General features: G+C 40.2%; 5 protein-coding genes across 5 annotated transcripts; 3 read left to right on the plus strand and 2 right to left on the minus strand.

Annotated features, from left to right (window-relative positions):
- Nucleotides 1-6,748: 6,748 nt before the first annotated feature.
- K441DRAFT_677636 (uncharacterized protein) lies at nt 6,749-7,618 on the plus strand (the record flags this gene model as incomplete). The annotated part of the gene is made up of 3 exons (XM_067651086.1): nt 6,749-7,234; nt 7,289-7,357; nt 7,418-7,618. The coding sequence occupies 3 exons, from the start codon at nt 6,749-6,751 to the stop codon at nt 7,616-7,618; spliced, it is 756 nt and encodes a 251-aa protein (XP_067503609.1).
- On the minus strand, nt 7,568-9,436 carry K441DRAFT_611586 (putative zinc-binding alcohol dehydrogenase domain-containing protein cipB). The gene is made up of 2 exons (XM_067645580.1): nt 8,839-9,436; nt 7,568-8,769 (listed from the first exon to the last, which is right to left on the minus strand). The coding sequence occupies exons 1-2, from the start codon at nt 9,102-9,104 to the stop codon at nt 7,986-7,988; spliced, it is 1,050 nt and encodes a 349-aa protein (XP_067503610.1). The 5' UTR covers nt 9,105-9,436; the 3' UTR covers nt 7,568-7,985.
- A 231-nt stretch (nt 9,437-9,667) lies between these two features.
- K441DRAFT_611588 (uncharacterized protein) lies at nt 9,668-11,239 on the plus strand (the record flags this gene model as incomplete). The annotated part of the gene is made up of 2 exons (XM_067645581.1): nt 9,668-10,112; nt 10,197-11,239. The coding sequence occupies 2 exons, from the start codon at nt 9,668-9,670 to the stop codon at nt 11,237-11,239; spliced, it is 1,488 nt and encodes a 495-aa protein (XP_067503611.1).
- Nucleotides 11,240-12,301: 1,062 nt separating this feature from the next.
- On the minus strand, nt 12,302-13,806 carry K441DRAFT_463304 (MFS general substrate transporter; the record flags this gene model as incomplete). The annotated part of the gene is made up of 3 exons (XM_067641795.1): nt 12,302-12,581; nt 12,636-13,258; nt 13,309-13,806. Coding segments are annotated over 3 exons (1,401 nt in total), but the record flags the coding sequence as incomplete, so codon positions are not given.
- A 3,097-nt stretch (nt 13,807-16,903) lies between these two features.
- On the plus strand, nt 16,904-17,485 carry K441DRAFT_660370 (uncharacterized protein; the record flags this gene model as incomplete). Its single annotated transcript, XM_067648688.1, is given in 3 exon segments — nt 16,904-16,998; nt 17,009-17,268; nt 17,318-17,485. Coding segments are annotated over 2 exon segments (196 nt in total), but the record flags the coding sequence as incomplete, so codon positions are not given.
- Nucleotides 17,486-23,074: the final 5,589 nt, after the last annotated feature.

Here is a 23,074-nt window from a genome sequence, read left to right on the forward strand (position 1 = left end):
ATTATTAAACTAGGCTAACTTAGTATAGATCTAAAGAAGATCGAGGCTATAGTAAATTAGTAAAAACTAGAAAATGTAATACAGTTAAGGTTATTTTTAGGGTTCTACAACTACTGTAGAAGATTTATAGCTTAATAGTTAAAGAATATTAAGCCACTTATAAGATTAATAAAGAAGGAAGAACTATGGGTATAGGGAGAGAAATAAAAGGAACTGTTTAAGAAAATTAAATAGTTGTTTACCTAGGAGCCAGTTCTTAAAATCTATTAACTATAGTTAGAGATAGTAGTCGAAATAGATATATTAGACTATGCACTAAAAGCGTGCTTCCTATAAAAATATAAAGATAGATAGCACCTAGTAGCATACTATAGTTAAAAGATAACACTACTAGAACTAAACTATAACATCTATAATAAGAAGTTATTAGGTATAGTTATAGCATTAAAAAAATAGAGATTATTCTTATAAGGTATAGAAAAACTATTTATAGTTAAGATAGACTATAAGAACCTAACGGGGTTCCTAATAATAAAAGAACTTAATCGCAGATAGGTTAGATAGGCGGAGATGCTTATAGAATACTATTTTAAGATTTAGTATACTAAGGGTATAGAGAATGTATAAGCAGACGCTCTAAGTAGAAAGGCTAAACTATAAAATAATAAAAAGCCATTAGGGGCTTTATTGCGAAGGAATATAGATAGATTAATCCGGTATAATTATCTAAAGATTATAGTAATATGAGAAGAGAAGACCCATAAATTACTAAAGAGTAATTAGATATAAAAGATCCTAGACGTATAAACAGAGGATCTAGACTTAGAGTAGTACGAAAATTAAGAAGCGATATATATACTAAGATCTATTATAAAGGAGTTTATTAAGTTATTTTATAGAGAATTAACTTAAGGATATAACGGAGCTATAGGCTTAGTGTTAAGACTTTAAGAGGAGTATATTATTAATAGAATCTAGGGACTAGCTAGGTAAGTTATAAAAGAATATTTAGATTGCTAAAGGAATAAACTAATAAGGCATAAGCTATATAGAGAGCTACAACCTATTAAAATACTAAAGAGACTATAGGAGGTTATATTATAGGACTTTATTATTAAGTTATTAAAGTTAAGAGATCTTATTACCGGGTAAGATTATAACGTAATCTTAATAATAGTAGATAAGCTTATAAAGTGGGGATACTTTATAGCATATTTAGAAGAAATATTAGCGGAAGATATCGCTAGAATCTATATTAAAGAAGTATTTATAAGATATAGAGCACTAAGTAAGATTATATTAGATAGAAATCTAAGATTTATAGCAGTATTTTAGGAAGTATTCTTAGCAGAGTAAGGAGTTTAAGTAGTAACTTCTACCGTATATTATCTATAGATAGACGGTTAAACGGAAAGATTAAATTAGACACTAAAATAATATCTAAGGCATTATGTTAATTATATATAGAATAATTAGGTATCGCTATTACTAGTTATATAGTTTATATATAATATAACACTATAAGAAGGAATAGGCATGTTACTATTTAAGGCGAATTACGGATATAAGCTAAGGACCTTATTATTACTATATTAAGTAAAGAAGATAAGTAGCACAGCTAAGTAAAGAATAAAGAGTTTAATAAATCTTTATATAAACCTTATAGAAATAGCTAAGGTGGTATAGTAAAGGATAAAAAAGTACTATAATGCTAAGAGATCTAAGGGACCAGATCTTAAGGAGGAAGATAAAGTATAGCTACTATATAAAAATTTTAAGAGTTAATGACTAAGTAAGAAGTTAAACCACGTTAGACTAGAACCTTTTAAAATTATATAAAGAATTTTATTGGTTATATTTAAGTTAAACCTACTAGCTAGGATAAAGATCTACCCTATATAGTATATTGTAATACTAGAGCTAGTATATAGGAATGTTAAGCCACTAGTTTACGAGGTAGACACATATAGAGGATAGGAAGAAAATAAATAGCAAGTTTTAAGGATTGTTAGCTATAAAAACGTAGATAATAAAACATAGTACGAAGTAAAGTAAATAGGCTATAACGAGACTACCTAGGAACTACTAGAGAACCTGAAAAACGCTATAGGAAAGGTATAGGAGTATTAGAAGAAAAAAGGTTAGGTAATAGTAATAAAGAGGAATTGCTAAAGAATAAGTTACCTAAGGGGGACCTAGGAAGAGCGACTGCTAAACTACTTAGAGTTATTTCCTTTTCTATTAGAAGAGAATCTATTCTTTTATTACCAAGTTTCTATAAACCTTATTAAATAAGTTTCTACTCCTTTAAACGAACCTTTTTATAGACATGTTCTAAATGCTAAAGATAAGCGTAAGCTAAACGCTAAGCTTTAAGAATACGTGCGGACTTTTCTAAGGTATATTAGACCGTAAGCAGCGCCAAGGATAGCTTACTATTAAGCTTTACAGTAGTAAATTAAATATAAGACCTTATAATAAATTACTTAGGGAACTTAGAGACTATTAAGAGTTATAGGACGTACATACTTAGCGTTAAAAATTAAGCAAATATCGCAGGACGATTAAACGTTTGCTTTAGTGCACTCTATATAAGAAGAGGGCTGCCGAGACAAAGGACTCGCCAATATAATATAGACTAACCCCTTTTTCGCGCAACGAGAACACGGAGATAGTATTACTTCACTAAGCGATAGTATAGAAGAGACTGTACACGTATAACGAAGAGTTAAAGAAGAAGAAGGTACTTTAGGTATTATAAGTAACAATATTAACTAAATTAATTAGATAGACATTATACCTCTAGTAAACAACTTAGAGATACTAGGTATCTTTAAGGACGAAGATAAAGAGAAGGGAGATAGTGTTACGAACGCTTTAAGTATAATATTATAACTACTTAGAGAGGAGTTAGAGGAAGCTAGTTAGTTAATATAAGCACGGTTTAGGATGAAACCCGTGGAACTATATAATAAGAAATAGTAAGCAGAGTTACGTAATATAATCTGTGTAATCTATATAATCTGTAAGATCTATAATAGAGCGAATAGAGTAGATAGAGCAGATAGAGCAACGACTTTCTTAGGAGTACGGTTGTGTATTTAAGGACCCTTAGTCCCTACCTAAATAGTTCCTTCCTTATAGTAATTCTTAGAATACAATTAGAGTTAATCTATTGGGCAACCACTCCACCAGTTGTTATTTACGTTGTTGATTTACTTATAATACCTACATACCTAGCCCATTAACGAGTTTACCGTAGTTCCTATTATAAGACTCTGTTACAACTAACGCGGGCTAAAGGCTAAAGTTTAAGCAATAATAATACCTATAAAGGATATAGCTACTAAAAGGGATCTAATTAATTAGGCGATAAAGGTTAATAATAGGCTTTACTAGTTAGAAAGGGGCGGTAAAAGTATAGGTAAACTAATATAGATAAATAGAGCTTCGCAATAGGTATTAAAACTATAGTATAACGAACTAGAGCTAATAGACCTAAGTAATATAAAAGAAACTAAAAGGTAAAATAAGAAACTATAGAAACCTAAAGGTTAAGAATTAAGTAATTAAAGAACTAAGGAGTAAAGGCCGAACTAGGGATCTTAATAGTAGAAGATATTTATGTAGACTTTATAGTAAGATAAGTAGTTTAGAGAAGGAGCTTATATAAATTACGGAAAATAGGACTATTATGCTAGAGACTATAGAAGTAGTTAGAGCACTAACGTAGTAAAAGGTACTAGATTAGTCTAAAATATAAAGATATAAGAAGATATTAGTATACTATAAGGGATAAAGGAGTATTTAATTAAATGTTTTATATTTTAGTATAATAATGTATACTAAATTTATAAAGACGCCAAGTATAATATAAGCTATTAGCTATAAGAGCTTAAATTAAAAGAATTCTAGGGCATATAAGAATTAGATAATAAGTAATATAGGCTTTATTATAGGAAGGATATATATAAATATAATATACCGGAAGATCTAATGAACTTATTTTAGAATAAATGCGGATTATAGTAATAATATAGTAATAAAGGCGGTTTACTAGAAATATATAAATCTTAAGAATATAATAATAGAGGTAGAGACTAAGACAGCTATAAAGTAAGGATTAGTAACGAAGATTAGAGCTCTACTAGATATAATATCTATTACTTTATAAAATAGGAGGAGATAAAACTAAGACGGCTAAAGTAAGTAAATAACTACTAGTACTAACTTATTACTTAATAAAGGCAAAAGGCTATAGGTTTAAAACTGTAAAGAATAATAAGAATATAAGCTAGTTATCTATAGGAATAGATTAAGGCTATAAAATGGACTTAAGATTCTTAAAATAGGATAAGAGCTAACTAAGATCCTAAAGAGAAATAAAGGAAATAATTAAGAATTTATAAGATAGGGCTAAAATATTTAAGTAGACGGCTTAAAAACTTAGTTACTAAATAAATAAAACAGCTAATTACGTAGATATATAAAAAGGTAGAAGTATAAAACCTTTAGAGGACTAAGATTTTAAAGAATAAACAAAGATACCTATAATAGGCAAATAAAGTATTTAGCCTAAAGGTTAAAAGATTAATACTATAATTAAGAGATTTAAGGATATTAAGGATTTACTTACTAAATATAAACTAGAAGAAGGCTAAATAGGGCTTAAAGTATAAGTTATAAAATAGTAAGAATTAAAGGGATATTAAGGGCTAAGTATACTAGGTTACTTAAGGGATAGAGTATTTATATAAAAGGTTACTAATAGGCCAAGGGTAGGTATACTAAAAGCTAAGTAGCTAGAAGAACTAGAATAAGTTTTTTTTTTAGGAATTTTAACTAGATTTAAAAAACGATATATAAAAGGCTATTATAATATAGTAATAAAAAGATACTTCCTTGTAGACTAATTATATACGCTTAAAGAAATATACTAAAAAAAATATAGGTAGCGTAATAGGGATAATTAGAAAGATTTCTACCTATAGTTAAATAAATAAGTTATTTAGTATCGCTTAGGTATAAGGGATCTTTTAGCAGCTGCTAAGGCTAGCCTTCGGCTAGGCCTTAGCACCTCCTTATAAGCTCCCTTAGGCTTATGGCCCTTTCTCTCCTTATCAGTTCTTCTCTCTCTCTCCGTACAAGGCTATTGCCATACTCTTTACCATATTATCCTCTTCCATCGACTCTCATTGTAACTTATACTCGGCTTGCCTACTCCCTACCGTACACTTAGGCAATATGCCTTACATTAGGTCTATTAGGTCTACGCTATACTATAGTTTAAATACCTACTATAGCGTCTTCATTATTTATATTAGTCCCTACTATATTCTACTAAACTTATCGCTCTAGTATAATTAGTTATCTACTTTAATAGCTTACTTAATTAGCTCTCTTATATCGTTTAGGTCGTCTATTTACATTATATAATCTATTACTAATCCATTTTATATAAGTTAATAAAGCTTTCCTTTAGCTATTACTATTAATTCCAGATCTCTATATATCTATATTAGTCTACTAGTAAATCCTTTTTAGCTTAAGAATATATACCACGTTTTTAAATTAACTGTTGCTAACCTATTAAGAACAGTCCTATATACTACTTAGTTCCTTTATACCTAATCTTTAGTTTTATTTGCGTAATAAACCCTTTTAGCTTATACTTTTCTCCTATAAACCTTTTAATTAATAGCATTTTAATATTTTCTCTTCTTATATTTTATAACTATTATAGTAGTACTCCTTAATTATTATCTGCTTATTCTATAAAGCCTTGAAATTATACTATTATAACTAACTATAAATTGTTATCCCTTATACTAGTATCCCCTTTTAACTCTAGGGTAGTTACTCCTATAGATAGCGTTATAACTAGTGCTTTAGGTAGTATATTATTTAACTTTATTAATACTATAACTAGATAGTAAATATATAATAAAGCCATATAGGAAATGCTATAGTAGATTTACTAATAGGCTAGGTATATAGGTAAATAAGAAGTTAATAATATAAATATAACTAGTAGAGTAGGTTATTTAATAGATTAACTCTAATTATATTCTAAGATTACTATAAAGAAGAGAACTATTTAGGTAGAGACTATAGTACTTTAAATACACAATACTACGCCTAAGAAATATACTGAGTACGTTGGTACGTTAGTACGTTGGTACGTTACCCGCGTTCCTACGTTCCTACGTTCCGAACTAGTAACGTGACTGGTTATGTGACTCGGCTACCCCACGGCCCGATCGGTTCCAGCGCCTCCCGTGCTGTCTCAACCAACTCATTCATGTCTCTTCTTAGTAGTCGTACTACTGCTGATACAAGGCCCGTAACAGTTACACTAGTTATATATATCCTAAACCAGCTTAGATTACAGAATATAAATTGGATCAATTGAAAGTTTAAAGGCTCGATTATCCCATGCGCGGCTAAGGCGCAATAAGAAGGCCCGTGCACAGACTTGAAATTCAACCTTGTATTAATAAATTAAAGCCCAATATTAACCCTATCGTGGCTTAATTCGATTGAGGTGCTTCTACCGGCCGGGCCCATGTTTGCAGAGCGGTATTTTACAAAGAGGATAGCCATACTAATCCTTAGAAGTCGTCGTTGTCTTGCCCACTCCCTGCGATCGCGAGACTTTTGGTGTTCGCGCACGGGCCACTCTTTATTGCGCCTTTCTCGGCCGCGTATGGGATAATCGATTAGATTTATAAAGGAATTGGGCCGTATTATGGAAAGATATTGCATCAAATATTCAATTGAAAGGGTGGATTTTAGGGTTCTGACTTTTCTTCCGCTCCAGCTCGGCGACCTGTCAATGATCAAGAGCTCGGCTGAGCAATTCTTGGCCAAGGAGACGAGACTGGATGTCCAGTGGAACAATGCAGACGTCATGGTGTCGCCGCAGGGCTCCAAGACGAAGCAGGGCCTTGAGTTGCAAATTGGCGTCAACAACCTAGGACATTTCTTGTTCACGTGGTTCCTCAGGCCAGTACTTGAAGCTACTGCGAAGATAGCGCCCAGGAACTCAGTACGCGTCATTTGGGTGTCGTCCAGTGCCGCGGACGCGGCGCCGCATCCCGCAATCGATTTTGAGAATATGGATTATCATCGCGAAGAGGGCATTTGGCCCAAGTACTCGCGCAGCAAGGCTGGTAGCGTGATCCACTCAGCCGAGTTTGCGAGGAGGACCCAGGGGTCAGGCATTGTCAGCATCGTAAGTTCTGTCTCGTGGAGGTTGGTAGACTCGATGTGCTGATGGGGTGCGCAGGCTCTCAATCCCGGCAACTTTGTGGCAAATCTCCAGCAAAACATGTCCAAGATGCAGCTCGCCATGTTTGTAGGTCGTTTACCCACCCATCCGTTGATGGAATGCACTTTGCGCTCACACTGTGTTCAGAAACTCGCGACCTCACATCCTAAGAACGGCGCCTACGCCGAGCTCTTCGCAGGAGTGAGCTCGACCATCACGGAGAAGGACAACGGCGGATGGGTTTCACCATTCGGTAAGGTCGGACCGGCACGCAAAGATCTACTCGATCCGGAACTGGGGCGGAAGCACCGGGAATGGTCTGAAGCGCAGATTAGGCCATTCTTGTGATGGCAAAACGCTCCATGGAATTCGTGCTTGGAATATAGGTAGCTATGCATCAAGGGCGTCTGGTCTTATTATCACGCGAAGCGATAGGTGTGGTCTGAGAGGGCACACAAAATTTGACGATTACGACGTCTAGCCACACAAGTATCACAAGGTCGGAAGATAGGGGAACACGGCGCACATCAACTTCTGAAAAATTCCCTTTTCTTAGAAGGTTTTATAGGGTAAGCTACTGCTACCAGGATCCGCTAAAGCTTTGCCAAGGTAAGCTACTACTACTGATGAGACATGAGACATCACCACCCGTGTGATGAGTGCCAGCTAGTTCGCCGTCCTGACGCACTCTCACGAAGAGGACTCGATCCCTCTTCTACAATGTCACTACCAGCTTCGTTGCACTAACACCGGCCCTGGACTTCTTCAGCGCTTCGTTGATGTGCTCCAAACCCTTGCCGACGACGGTAGGTGGCGGAAGACACCGGAGCTTTCCAGCCTGCAACGCAGGCGTCACGTAGTTCTTGTAGACGGGCGTCGCAACGTCGTTGACGGCGAAGATCATACCGGCCCTCACGTTCGCGGGCACTTCGGTGGGAGGAGGATGCACGCAGGCGAGGTGGCCTCCGCCCAGCTTGGAGAGGATGGCGAGGTCGTTGGCGTATGTCTCGGGAGTGGCGATGGCGTCGAAGATACCGACGAACTCGCCTCCAGATTTGCCGATGGCTTTGATGACTTTTTTGATGACTGGAGGGTCCTTGTGGTCGAAGACTTGGGCCGCACCGCAGCGCTTGCTGAAGTCGAAGTTGTGGGCGCCGGAGATGGCGATGACGTGGATTCCGGCGGCTGTAGCTAGCTGAGTCGTCATGGAGCCGACGGAAGATGAGCCGCCGTACACGACGAGCGTCTTGCCCGAGGACGGCATAGCATCCAGTGAGGGGTACGGCAGGCCGAGGGCTGGTGTAGAGACGCCGGGCATGGCTATGCCAGGCTCCTTGACGGAAAGCGCGCAAACCGCTGCTTCCACCGCAAATGAGACCACGACACCGTCCTGAAAGGAAATGGCATCAGGGAGTATAGCCGCTTTGTCAGCGGGGATGACCGTGTACAGAGCAAAGGCGCCGTCCTGGGGGCGGCCAGTGACCAGATTGATTGCATGTCTATAAAGGGAAGGAAAGTCAAAATCAATCCGGGCTTCTTTGCCAAAGAAAACATGTCAACAAACTTACCCGATGACACGGTCTCCTTTCTTGAAGCCCTGAACGTCCGGCCCCGCTTCATACACCTCGCCGGCCACGTCACAGCCGAAGATGGCAGGCCATTGCTGGACAAAGACGCCCTGGTCCTGCATATGGCAGTCGAGCGGGTTGATGGCGATGGCAGCATTCTTGACGACGATCTCGCCGGGACCGGCCGTGGGCAATGGAGCGTCGCTCACCTCCAGGGGGGTGCCGGCTTTCTTGAGCCATGCGGCTTGGTTCTTCGGTGCCGACATTCTTTCTTTCTTTTGTTGTTGCTTGTCTGGGCGGATTGAATAGGGTGGGCGAACGAGGTTGAGTGGGGAGTCTGAGGATAGAGGGTTTCGTGAATTGACAAGTGTGAGGTTGAGGGAAAGAAGAAAGCACTTCAAGTAAGGTAGTCAGGTACTGCGGCTGCCTAATGTGAATGAGGGAAGGCACGATCTTGTGGGCTGGAAACTGCCTCATATAAATATGACTCCGCATGCCTGACCGAGTGATGGAGAAGAAGCGGAATTCGCAGGCGGAAAACCAGCGACATGATTTAAAACCAGCGACATGATTTGTAACCAGCGGATGATTGAAAACCAGCTTGATTTCCGAGGAAATTTCAGAGCAGAAAGGAGTGTTGTGCTGAAGTGCAGGGTAAGCAATCCAGAGCCTCATATGGCGTTCCCCATGCAGAACCACACCTACGGTTCCTACTAAAGCCCCCGACATGAAACTAATTGTTCACTCACCGTTACTCAGTCACCTTTCTACATCACCTTGTCCAACATCAATTCCATACCAGACGTGATTCTTATCACGGTCAAGTATCATGCCGCCCATAAGACTCGGCCCACGTGACCTACTCGAGTACAGTGCTCGGTACGGCGTCCTAATCTGCCGAGAATGCCAGTACGCCATTCAGAAAAGCGCGCTGGAGAGCCACTTGCTCAAACACAAGATCTACCGCGACGAAAGACAGCGTTTGCTCTCCTCTATCGCCCAACTCGAACTTTTCGAGCCGGATGATGTGCCCCTACCCACCCCGGATTCCCCACCCATCGATGCTCTACCCATCATCTCCGGCTACCGCTGTACGGCGGTTGGCTGTAGAAATCTCTGTGCTAGTTCCAAGCGTATGAGACGCCACCGAAGCGAGATCCATGGCCTTAGCGACCCTCGCAACTTTTCCTCCTTCACCCGTCCGGTGAAGCTTCAGACATTCTTCCGCGGCACCAAATTGAGGTATTTCGAAGTCACGCCTTTATCGGGGGCGGGTGCGGCGGGAGCGGCACCGCTGACGACCACCAAAGATGATGATTATGAAGATGAAAATGAAAATGAAAAATATGATGAGGAAGAGCTTGATGAGCAAATGCATGATGCGGGCATGCCACTGCTACCACCCCGTGTGCGAACGCCCCCTGAGACACCTCCCAAGTCTTCTCTAGTCGACCTTAACCTGGAAACGCTGACGTATTTCCACCATTTCACCACTACGACGAGTCTCACGCTTCCTAGTGCCGAAAGCCCACAACTCGCAACGCACTACTGGCAGACGGACGTTGTTCTCCAGGCTCTGGGGCGGCGATGGCTGATGTGCGGTCTGTTGGCCATCTCGGCGTGCCATTTGGCCGTACTTGCGGACGATGCGACGGTCGAGCGGGTCCACCGCGAGCGATCGGCGCAATTCTTTTTGGAATTCTCCAACGGATGGGAAGAGGCAGCAAATCGTGATTTAAGTATGGAGGTTGAAGAGGAGGCTAAGAAGGCAGGCGGGCAAATGGTATGCATTCTACGTTGTGCACAGTGGGCGTCAGCTGAATACATGCCTGATCAAGGCATCATCCCGGAGCCGGCGGCCCCTTCTCAACTGCAGTCCATCATGACAACCATTCGGGGTTTCGGCGTCCGGAGTGGCGATGACGATAGTCAAGAGCAAACCTTCGCTCAGGCAAGCAGAATCCTGAACACGAGGAGCGCATCAAATGCCGGAAGCTTCGGCGCCTTCCCCCCCTGCGACAACACGCTCTCCACACTACTTAACCACCTTGGTACACTCCCTTCCCGCATGGCGGAGGCGTTGGGAAAACCAGAGAATACACAGGACGTCTTGGCCACGCTGTCGGCCATTGCTGCTTTGGTCGAATGCTGTGTCACCAGCTTTGCTTCCGATGAGGCGGGGACAGCATGGCGGGCTATGGCAACGTGGTTGATCAAGGTACCGGGTCACTTTAACCACATGGTTTCGCGTCACAGCCGAGCCGCCCTTGTGGTGCTGGCTCATTGGGCGGTGTTGGTCGAGCGAGCCGAGCATTGCGGCTGCTGGTTCTTGAAGGGCTCGGTGAGGAAGATTCTGCTGCGGATTGCGGAACGAGTTCCCGCAGACGACTTCGCGGTCTAGAGTCTGGTTGGAAACTTAATAGCATGAATAAAATAATATTGAGTATTTCATTGTTCTAGAACTAACGTCTGTTAAAATTCCCTCCTCTCCGACTCATCATGAAACCTCGCCATTCCTATGTAAGGGTCCGATTATATGTCCTTGTTCTATTTATAGCCTAGTAAATATATTTAAGTTCCTTTTTAGGAAGAAAGAGTAGTATAAGCTTTAGATAATATTAGTGACTTAGTTAATCGAGGTATAAGCATAGGAAGGACGTATGCAAGCCTATACGATTGGATTATCTATAAACGAGAATCCAAAGCTAGAGAAAGGAAAGGAGAAGAAGAGCAGCGCCGCTCGATGTTTTATAAGATCTTTGCGTCATATAACCGCAATCTGCGGCAATCGGTGGCAATTTGCCAGTATCGTAACAGTCACGTGACCGCAAAGTTCTGCCAAGTTCTGCTAACCAGGTTCTGCTATTTTCTGCCAGTGCCGTGACAATATTTAATTAAATTTAATATAGAAATAGAGCCTCCAGAGCCTTTACTACTAACTATTTTACTTACCTTTTTAAGCCTCTATAGGTATATAGGACGAATTTAGCTATATTTAAACACTATATTAAGTAGATTAGGGCTAAATTTTAATTAGGTAATATTAATATTAATATATAGGGGGATGCTACTAAAGAACCGCAATAAAATACCACAAAGTTTATACTAATTTCCTAATTGGGACATCTAGCTGACAGCTTGACAGTCGGCGTACGTTATCCAACAGTCAGCGGACAGCGAGCGATCCAATTGACGCAGTCAGTCAGCTATTTTTCTCGAGCTCGCAGCTAAGCTGACTGTTGGACACACTGAAGGTGTCTTGAAATTCATGAACATATTCGCCGTCATCTCGTCCAGCTAGGCATCCCGGATCTGTGACCGAACAAGCAAACAAACAACAGAACGCTCCATGGTGTTCGGTCCAGATTGTCTGAGCTCAAATTGAACAGCAAATGCACCATCAGCTTGAAGACATCCGATTTGGATGACACGGCAGAGCGTAACACTAAGCAGCGGTCTTCTCAGAGATGCCGCTTATAGGAGCAACGTCCTGGTAGGTCTCGTCTGAGAATTTGAGATCTTCCTCGATCGTGACGTGATCCTTGATCTTGGTCAGGATTACGGGCAGCGCAATGAGGAGGGATCCACCAAGGAGTGCCCAGCAGGATGCAAAAAGATTGATATACGGCTTCTTGACGCCGTCCAGACGCCATATAATCGCAGAGCCGGCAGATTGGATGCCCTTGTAGAAGCCCGCAAAGTTGGCGAGCTTACGGCCGTTGTTCGTCAGAGCGCCCATATACCTGCAGGCACGTGAGCGGCTGCCCTTTTGAGATACGGATTCACCAGGAGCTTACCAGTAAACGCTAGTCTGCCAAGCAGCATCGTAGAAGCCGTAGAACATGTACAAGAACATCGGACCAACATAGCCGTGGCTGGTCCAGTCGTAGATTGGGAACCCCTTCTGAGCAGCTTCCTTACGGGTGTAGTTCTTCTGGAATGCATAACCACCACCCCAGACTGCAATCGTTAGGATGAAGAGGACAGCCCAGCACACGCGAGCGCGGATCCTACGAGGAAAGTTAGAGCGGTCGAGCGCATAGCCGAAGACGAATGCGCCGACCATTTGCATTAACCAGTAGAGGACGTTGTTGAGAGCTTTGGTGCGGGTGTCGAACTTAGCGGCATTGACGTCGTTGAATTGGTAGGTGTAGAACCAATTGGATGAGAAGAACATTGGGAACATGAAAACGATGTAAGGGTCGGTCTGGAAAGTCTGGTACAGACCCATGATCTCAGTCCACCAAGTCGGATTTTTCATGAGGATGACCTTGGAGCCATCATGACGGACCACGTCCTTCGCGCTGACGAGGCACCATGCGAGGAGAGCACCGAGAACAGTAAGGACGAGGAAACCAACATATGTGCCAGTCGAGACGGTTGTGTTGCTCCTCGCGTGGATGTTCTCTCCGAGGGGAATCTGCACGGTTGTGAGTAAGGGATTACGCGGTATCACCCGAGACGACTGACCAAGCTTCCGATGAGTGCACCGAGGTTGAAAATCATCCAGAACCAGGAGATATACCGGCCCTTGGAGTCTTCAGGCGGGTAGGACATCATGATGGTACCCTGGGCGCACCAGAGCAGACCAGCGCAAAGGCCAAGCAAAGCTCCAGCGAAGATGCAGAAGCCCGTGTTCTGAGTGTAGTCATAGCACAGGAACGAGGCGATGTAGACACTGTAGCCCAGACCGCCAAAGGACAGAGTTGTCTTGACTCCGAGGACGTTGGTGAAGGTCCCTGCCGTGAACCCAATCACGGCGAAGGTAGAGTATAGCGCAGTGTTCGCGTTGTCAGCGACTGTGACGTCCTCGTTGCCGCCACCGCCCATGCCAGTCAAGGCGTTGAACATGCCAGGACACAGGAAACAGACGAAAGCGACGATAACTAGCTGGATTTGCGGCGATGCATAGAATGGCAGGCGAAAGCCGCCAATCTTGAGCTGCTTGTACTTCCAGCTCTGCGGGAGTGCGGCATGATGGCCTACTTCTTCGGCTGAATGGTCCTGAGAGTGCCCGGGCCCGTCGACTCGAGGAGCGAACTCTTTCTCATTGGTGAGCACGGCCATTTTGTGGGGTGGTCAGACGGGGTATGAAAATTGTTCGAAACCTTGGGCGCGGAGCTCCAGTGACGTGCAGAGATGACGCGCTTGGGCACGGATGGGGTAGTGGAAATTTGACTAAACACTAGAATTAGACCGTTTTTTCTGGCAATCCATCTGCTACAACACCTGCCTGAAAGGGCAAGGTGTTTGATCTTACCCTTGCCACCCCCTGCTCACCCCTTGTACGAGGCTTGCACAGTAAAATGAGGTGGCTTGCACAACTCTGCCAAGCAGGTGGATTGGTGGTTCAGTTCATCCACCAGGTGGGTGAGCTCTACCACCAATCCACCTACTGTATAAGGCGTAGCTAAAATTTTAGTTCCCGTTTAGCCCGTCATAGGGCTCGTTGTAAGGCTACCCCCGTGATAGTGCACGTGACGGTGTACTACTACTCTGAGCTGTATAACACCTCTCTATCCCTAGTATATCTAATAGAGCCTACAGCACGTAACGGCCTTATAAAAATATAAAGTTCTCTTCTATAGGCCAAAGCTTCGTTCTACGTTCAGGATATCACGTGGGGGAAGAAAAAGGCATGGCTTCGTGCCTACTGGGGGGGCCTTGTTAAGTGTATCGACGGCGTTGTATACTAAATCCGACACCAGCTGCGTGCGGCAGGTGGTTCGACGATCCTAATTTTCTCGAAAAAACGGTCTATTAGGGTACAGAGAGGGATGTGAGAGGGCGAGAACTAGCGGAGCGGGGCAGGTCCTGTATATAGTAAGCGTGGGAGCTAGTCAGTGATGCGAAGGAGAGATGTCCATCCGGTGGCTCAATTAAGCTCTTCATATCGCAGAGGGGCGAGCAGGAGGTCTAGGCCCTATCTTACACTCTGAGCAACGCTTCCAACCGCCCGGACTATGTTAGGCTTTGAAACCGGGGGAATAGAGTCGCAGCGGAAGGGCGTCGCCCCGCCAGAGAAGGCGCAGCGGGCAGCACCTCGGCCCCTCCCCCACCACCCGCATACCCGCTTGACGCCTTTTGCCCCCCCAGTACGCCCTGTCAATTCCGGTTGTTAGCGCAGCCACATCCGCACGGCCTTACTTTCCCTTAAACAGCAAAAATACCACAACTTCCCCTCCAAAAGGGCCGTGCAGACGTGGCTGCGCTAACAAGTGGAATTGGCGGGAGGGCGTTATACAGCCTTATTGTCCGCGCCGCAAAACCAGAAACATGTTCCGATCCAGCTGCCAAGTCCGTACCAAACCCATCGTCCTCAAACGATCCGCACCCCGTTAATTTTTGACACACTTCTGCGTCTTCGGCCTTAGCTACACCAGCCAGCCTTGCCCGCCAATCCCAAAAGACTCACCTCACAAAGCCGCGAGTTCAGTTGTTGATGGAAATTCCCAATATGCATACCTTGTGATCGAACGGATTCTCTATCTAGCCTACAACCCTGATTTGGCTCGTGCTGGTGGTGGGCTCTGCAGATAAATTCTGTCTATTACCGATCAAGGCCTCTTACCTACCGTATTACATTGCCGCCATGGCGCAAGAGTTTCTGCTATGCCTTTGGCACGGTGTGCATCCGAGATGCACAAGCCTGCACGCAGGCGCAGCACCACACAACTTTCTGATAATCGTCATAGGTCTGGAGGATACCCCGTCAGATAAACATCTCTTTTACCGGGTCGATCCAACATCGTGCTGCCATCCCCGTCAATTTTTTGGTTTCGTTATGTCTTCAAGATCTCATCGTTAGAGGAGAAATGACTGCCTGTAGTGCATCGTCTTCTCAAGATTGCAACTTCACCTGTCCAAGCGATGATGCGTGGTGGATATGCAAGGCTATAAGCACCGTAGGTGCACGTGCCTAGGAGGGCGTCAGCCTTCGGGAGATCCCATTCTAGCGCTTACAGTAGCGCTGGGATTAGGTTCGTCTCGGTGCCTATGTCTCAGACGATCTACTCCGTGACATGTTCGCAGGAAGGCCGCATTCGTTATAGCTACTAGGTGTGCTTTACTAGTTTACCTCATTCCTAGACGTTATTATAACGCGCTTATTGCATTGGATATAGATTATATAAGCTTAGATAAAACGTCTTTACCTTAGCAAGCTTAGACTAAGGAATTAATACTCTCTATTTGTTTTACGGATAATTAAATATCCGCTAAGCTATTTTTAAATAAAGGGTCAATTTAATCAGAAATACTTTTATATATTTTATTAAGCTTATTAGCTAGCTTTATATAGCGCCTAATTACTAACTTTAATAAAATTAATCCATTTTTCTATAATACTTTTACCTTTAAAAATAGTGTTAAATTAAGCGATAATATTTACTATATAATTGATAAATATACTAGCTCTAACTATACCTAACGTAGGTAACGGGGTTATGACCGCTCCCTGGGTTATGACCGTTTTGAACATCAAAACTTTACCTAAGTTATATCTATCACGCCTAGGTAAGCCTTAGCACGACACACCGCCTTTTAAATGTATGTGTTACTTTAATTTTGGCAGAATAACAAAACTTTACTTAAAATAGCAGGCGGTACGCTAGCGCGGTCATAACCCAGGGAGCGGTCATAACCCCGTTACCTACGTTATACTATTAAATAGTTAAGTATTAGGTGACGAAGTTACCTTACCTATATATATTGTTCCGCAAAGCCGTACCTAGTATCTTACTAGTTACTCGCTTATCTTTTATAGGTTTATACTATAGCTAGGTAGTATAGAGCCTATTACCTTATATTAAGTGTCACGGCACTGACCTGACACGTTGTTATGATTTAGTGTTGTCATGACACGAGCACGGACCTGACCCCTGAGCGACGTGTATATATACCACCTCACCTCCTACATAGATCCTCACACGACATCGTTTGTCAATGATATACAGTCACCTCGTACATCGTACCTTGCCAGTCCGCACGTACTGTGACAGTATGTCGTGTCATCTCATACGCCCCTAGTAGGGCCTCGTTTCCAAAGCCACGTTTCCAAAGCTACCCTACCCCGGGCGGGATTCTTACCCCCGTTCCACGTCAATGCGACCCAGTAAAATCTCTGTTGAATCTATTCGAGTACCCGAGCCGATCTCCTCTCCGTCCACCCGAGTTTCTAAGCTAGCAGCAGGGAGACACCCTGCGGGCTATAGTTTCTCTTCTCAGTCTCTGAGTTTCCTAGGCCGGCAGCAGGGAGACACCCTGCGGGCTATGGTTTCTCTGTCTCAGTCTCCGAGTCTCCGTTTCTAGCCATGCTACTGCTTCACGTCCAAGTTCTAAGCCGGCTGCAGGGAGACACCCTGCGGGCTATGTTCCTTGTGTCTTGATTACAGTGTAAGACTATGGGTTACGATCTCGATCTCGATCTCCGTCTCCGTCTCCGTCTCCGTCTTCGAATTTGCATAGATACTACTTCAAGTTTACCGCGACAAGAATCTACACGTTAACCTCGATCTCTGCACTCCGAGCCTGTCGAACCTATACCTTAACCTCGATCTCCGCAACCGAGCCTTTCGAGTCTACGCCTTAACCTCGATCTCCGCAACTTCGAGCCTTTCGAGAGTCAATATCCGCAATACGCCCCGCGGTTACATTTTTTTTCGTCTCCCCCGTTTTACCCCTTCGCCTTCGGCTTTATTTAGTGCTCGAGACAAGCACTAGCGGAGAGCGATGTAGTAGGGATATAGGTAGGAGGGTCTGAGGACTGTAAGGACGAGGACCTTTAAGGACTGGAAGGACGAGAACCCTTAAGGACTGGAAGGATGAGGATATGTGGTCTATTTTTTTACTTCCGTGTTTTTACTGCCGTCACTTAGCTCACAGGAGCTCGCCTTGTTGGGAGGGATGTACTGTCACGGCACTGACCTGACACGTTGTTATGATTTAGTGTTGTTATAACACGAGCACGGACCTGACCCCTGAGCGACGTGTATATATACCACCTCACCTCCTACATAGATCCTCACACGACATCGTTTGTCAATGATATACAGTCACCTCGTACATCGTACCTTGCCAGTCCGCACGTACTGTGACATTAAGCCTATAATTAAACCGCCTACTTTTATTATAAATATAGTTAATCTAATATAAATATAAAATATATATAGCTAGTAACTCTAAAGATAGTAGGGTGTTTTCCTATATAGATATTATCCTAAAGTATAGACGTAGTATATTACGACCTACTATTATAATATAGACTAAATTGGCCTAAATTAGACTAAGTAGGGCCAGCTTAGCTATAAGGGGCTAGGGCTAACGCTAAAGGCTATAGTGTTAAGATATTAGTTTATATATACGAGAGTGTAACGGGACAAGCTTAGTTATAGTAGGAATGTCTTGGTAAAATACTCAATAGATAAATTCCGACGCTTTAACTAAATTCTGCCGAATTTTACTAGCTTAATTAACTTCTGCCAAGTTCTATTAGATTAATTGAATTTAATTAAAGTCTGTTAAAGACTGCATGCGTATATGCATATATATTAACCACTAGGACCTCTAACTATTTAATTATATAATTTTCTTATTATTTCTTTCTCTTTTCTACGTAACGTCTTGTCCTTAGCAAAAGCTATATACCCTTAGATTTAGATAGAATTTATATTATTTCTTTAAATCTTCTTTAAAGTCTCTTCGCGCCCTTATAGAGAGCTAACACTACGCGATTGCAAGATTGTTATTAAATTATAATACTACGCTTATTTAGTATAGATATTAGTAAAAATCAATTATAGAGTAAGTATAAGCGACGATAATATATAGTAAAGTAGATATTATTAAGCTATGTATATAAACTGCGTAATAAAGTTAAGACATTATATAAGAAAGGGGTATATATCGTTTATTTAGTTCCTAGGTTAATAGATATCGTACTATATACGGGGTAGAATAGGATTTAGGTAGTAGTTCCAGTAGAATTTAGTAAAAGTTACGGATATTATAAATATTGTAGATATTATAGTAGGTATGGTAGAATAATAATATTTATTTATTGCTTAACGTCTAATTAGGATCCCTAGCGTGGGCCTACGTAGACTACTCCGCACACATAGGGAAAAGTAATATTAATAGAAAAAACCCCTAGTATATTAGGGAGAGAAAAGCCCTATAAGCCACCTTATTAGAATTAAAAGGAATTAATATATCGCATATCGATCTAGGCCGGCTAATTAGTAGAAGGAACTATACTATCCCTTATACTTTATTCCGTAATAAATACTAAGTTTTAACTACTACTTTAGCTAGCTTAGAAGTAAATATCTTTATTTTAATTAATACTAAGTATACTATAAAAATAGCTAACTTTTTTAATACGCCTCTAAAAAAAACTACTTATACTAATTTCTATACTAAGATATAACAGATAGGTGGAAGAACCTATTATAACTATTATGTAGACTTACCTCCGTATTAACGGGCAAAGGTAGTATAAGATCCCTTTTTTATTATAGACCTTAAAAGCTATAATGTAATCTTAGAAAGAAAGTAGCTAGCCTATTTAGATCTAAGCTTAATAGTCGGAATAAACGGCTTACTTAGCCAAAAAACCTACCCCTAACACCTTTTATAAAAGAGATTAGTATTAGTATAGAGAACGTTATACAGGTATAGGTAAATACTATTTGCTAGGATAATACTATATATAAGGGCTAGGTCTTTAAGGAAGGCGTATAGCTTAATCTATAGCTAGTCTATATAATACGTCGTCCTTAGGCCGCCTATAATATACTACCTATACTAGGAACTAAGGGGGCTAGCTATAGCCTAGCTAAATCTCCTATAAGGGACTAAATCCCAGTATAGCTATAAAGGGTAGTAAGAAATATTAGACGCTGTACTAAACTTATAGACTAAAGGAATAACTTATAAAATATAAAATATAGGCTAAGGAAGCTTATAAACCCTTAGCTATAAACAATAGCCTAATAAATAACTGTAAAGAAACTTACGGGCCTCCTATAGGTTAACATTTACTATATTAATGTTATAGAATTCTACCGGAGCTTAGTTTGGCCTAATACTATTACCTTTATAACTAGCTTATACGAAATTAACTAAATTATTAAGGATAAAGAAGTCCTAGACTGTAATTAGCTTAGTGGAGAAAAAGTAAAGTTATAAATAAGGTGCTAGTAGAATAGAAACTGCCTAGTTAATACTAGAAATTTAAAGATATATTTTTTAAGATAACGTCTAATATATTTCTGCTATGCCAACTATATAAATGTAAGATTGAGGTTAAGCTAGATAAGAAAAACATCTTTAAATATAGCCCTCTTTACTAGTAATCTATTACTGAATTATAGGCTATAAAGTAGTATCTTATTAATAACTTAAATAAGGCCTTTATTAAGCCTAGTTTAGCCCCTTTTATTTTACCTATTTTCTTTACTAAAAAGTTTAATAAAGGATTCCATTTCTATATTAATTACTATAAGCTAAATAATACAAACTAAAAGGACCGCTTCCTATTACCCCTACTTAACGAGACTTTAACTTAAATAAGTAGAATAAAGCTTTTTATAAAGCTTAATACTTATTAAGCCTATTACCGAATTAGGATAAAACCTAAATCTAAGGATCTTACTGCATTTTAGACCTATTACGTATTATATAAATATAAAATACTTCCTTTTAGACTAACTAACGGGCTAGCTATATACTAGTGGTATATAAATAACGTACTCTTTAATTACTTTAATAGCTTCTATATGCTTACCTAGATAATATTATACTATACTCTAAAAACGAGCTAGAATATGAGGAGTATGTTTATAAGGTCCTATAACGGCTCTATAAGGCTAGTCTCTAGGCCAATATTAAAGACTTAAAATTTAGTATTAAGCGTATAAAGTAATAAGGGTTTATTATTAGCATAGATAGGATTAAAACTAACCTAAAAAACGGCTGTAATTAACTAATAGGAGTTTCTATAGACCGTTAGAGGAGTATAATCTCTTTTGGGTTTCTATAACTTCTGCTAACGCTTTATTAAGAACTATAGCGGGATTACTTAACCTCTTAACCACCTTACTAATAAAGTCTAACTCTTCTACTTTAACGCTATATAAATAGGCCTTTAATAAGCTTAAAAAACGGCTAGTCTCTACTCTTTTACTTATCTTCTATACTAAGAACGGCCCCTAATCCTAGAAACTAATACTTTAAATAATAGAAATAGCTAGATAGAGAATAGCACCCTATCGCCTACTATTTAATAACTATAGTAGATACTAAGCTAAATTACCTTATCTATAATAATAAAAAAGCTAGCTATTATCTCTAGCTTTTAGTACTAGCGTATACCGCTAAAAGGGGCCCCTAAGCCTATCTGGGTAATTTTAGATTATAAGGTTTTAGAATATTTTATAATAATATAGGCCCGTATAGCCCGATAGGCACGCTAGGCGGATATCCTATCCTAGTTTAACTTCCTAATTATATATAAACTGGGCGCTATTACCTATATAAACGCCCTTATAAGACCTAGATAACTAAATAGCCGTAAATATTATATTATGGACCTAGACGCTGTTGTAGCTAAAGTACCTTAACTCCCAGATATGGGTAGAACTAAGTATAGGCTCTTTAGGCGCTAAGATATACCTTATTAAACCCTAACCTAGTACCCTATTTAGAATTTTATAGACTACTCCTAGAAGCTTAAAGAGTTCTATAACTAATACTCTAATATACCTAAACTCTTAAAGTACCTAGATAATTAGATACAATACTAATATAATAAAGACAATAAGCTACCGGAAGAGTATATAGATAAGAACGCCTAAAGGCCCTAATATAAGAAAGAAAACGGAGCCTATTACAATATATAGTTAAGCTCGGATCCCTAGAACTCGGTTACCTCCCAAACTCGGTTACCCTACCAAATCGGCCACACCACTTTGGAAGCTATTTACACTCAACAAAAATTAATTAATTATCTGCCCTTATATACCATTTAGTATCTCGGCTTCTAGCTTTCTATCTAGCGTATTTTAAAGCCTTAATTTTAGCCCCTTTACCCTTATTTTGGCCTTTTTTCCCTCTGCCTTTACTATAGCTTTATTAATTACATCTATATATTTTAGTATTATATTTAGATCTACCATTATCCATTTATATAATTTTGGACTTTTAAGGTCTTTAAGTTATAATTATAAGCTATATATTTAAGCGCCTAGGTATAGAGCCTTTAGAATAACTCTCTAAAGTTGTTAACTTATTTTTTATAAAAGTAACTAAGTCTTTTAATTAAGTATATACTTATTATTAAGACCTTAAGCTATATAATATATATTATAAGGCTTCTTTAGGGTCACTATATTATTAAATTAATTACTATTAGCTTTTTTAAAGCTTAACCCCTTTTTTAAAGCCCTATTTTTTACCTAAAAATATTTAAAGCCTTTATCTAGACTTTATAAATAAATACTAAAGATATACTGCCTGAAATTAGTTATTTTTATTAAAAGGCCTTTTTTTAGATCTTATAGTAATACTTAGTAAAATAGTACTTCTTAATTAGAGCTATATTACTAAGATATATATACCTTATAATTTACTTAAATATTTTAACTTAATAGAGGAGATTTAAAATGGATTTAAGGGTTATTATATTAAATAAAGTATTAAAACAGAATCTATATATTGTATATTTTATATTTTATTAAAAACTTAACTATATAATTGTTGGTCGCACAGGGTGACTTACTAATAACGACTACTCGAGTAGGGTTACAGTGATGTTGGTTAATAATGCTTATTAATTAGAATAAGGAAGGGCGAGGAGCTTAAGACTCCTCGCCAGTGCCGCGGCGTCACGTAACGACCGCTTGCCTCATTCCCGACACTGGCAACTCTTCTTTTATAGTTGCCATCTATATACAAATACTGCTTAACTAGCGTAACAAATATAAATCCTCCTTACTTACTATTACCATTGCAATCTAGGTCTCGCTGTCCTAAAATTTGCCTCTTAGCACGTAGTGCTCTCTTGCTAAGGGGTCGTGGGTAAACGTCGTATTAGGGCCGCTAAGGCGCTAGTTATAAGCGAGCCAATAGTGATTTTCCATCCCAGGGATGGAAAATCCTAATTGGTTGGTTAGAATTAGGGTCCGCAGAATATCGCAGGTAGAAGTAATAAAAGTCGGTTGGCTGCAGGTAGGGTAGT

Source organism: Cenococcum geophilum, assembly GCF_001692895.1.
Source record: "Cenococcum geophilum 1.58 unplaced genomic scaffold K441scaffold_23, whole genome shotgun sequence".
Lineage (NCBI taxonomy): Eukaryota > Fungi > Ascomycota > Dothideomycetes > Gloniales > Gloniaceae > Cenococcum > Cenococcum geophilum.

Bases quoted from the DNA above. Each gene is read 5' to 3' on its own strand.
- K441DRAFT_611586 (XM_067645580.1), bottom strand. From the start codon at position 9,104: ATGTCGGCACCGAAGAACCAAGCCGCATGGCTCAAGAAAGCCGGCACC. The intron at 8,770-8,838 runs GTAAGTTTGTTG...TTCCCTTTATAG, and splicing joins AAAGGAGACCGTGTCATCGG to ACATGCAATCAATCTGGTCA.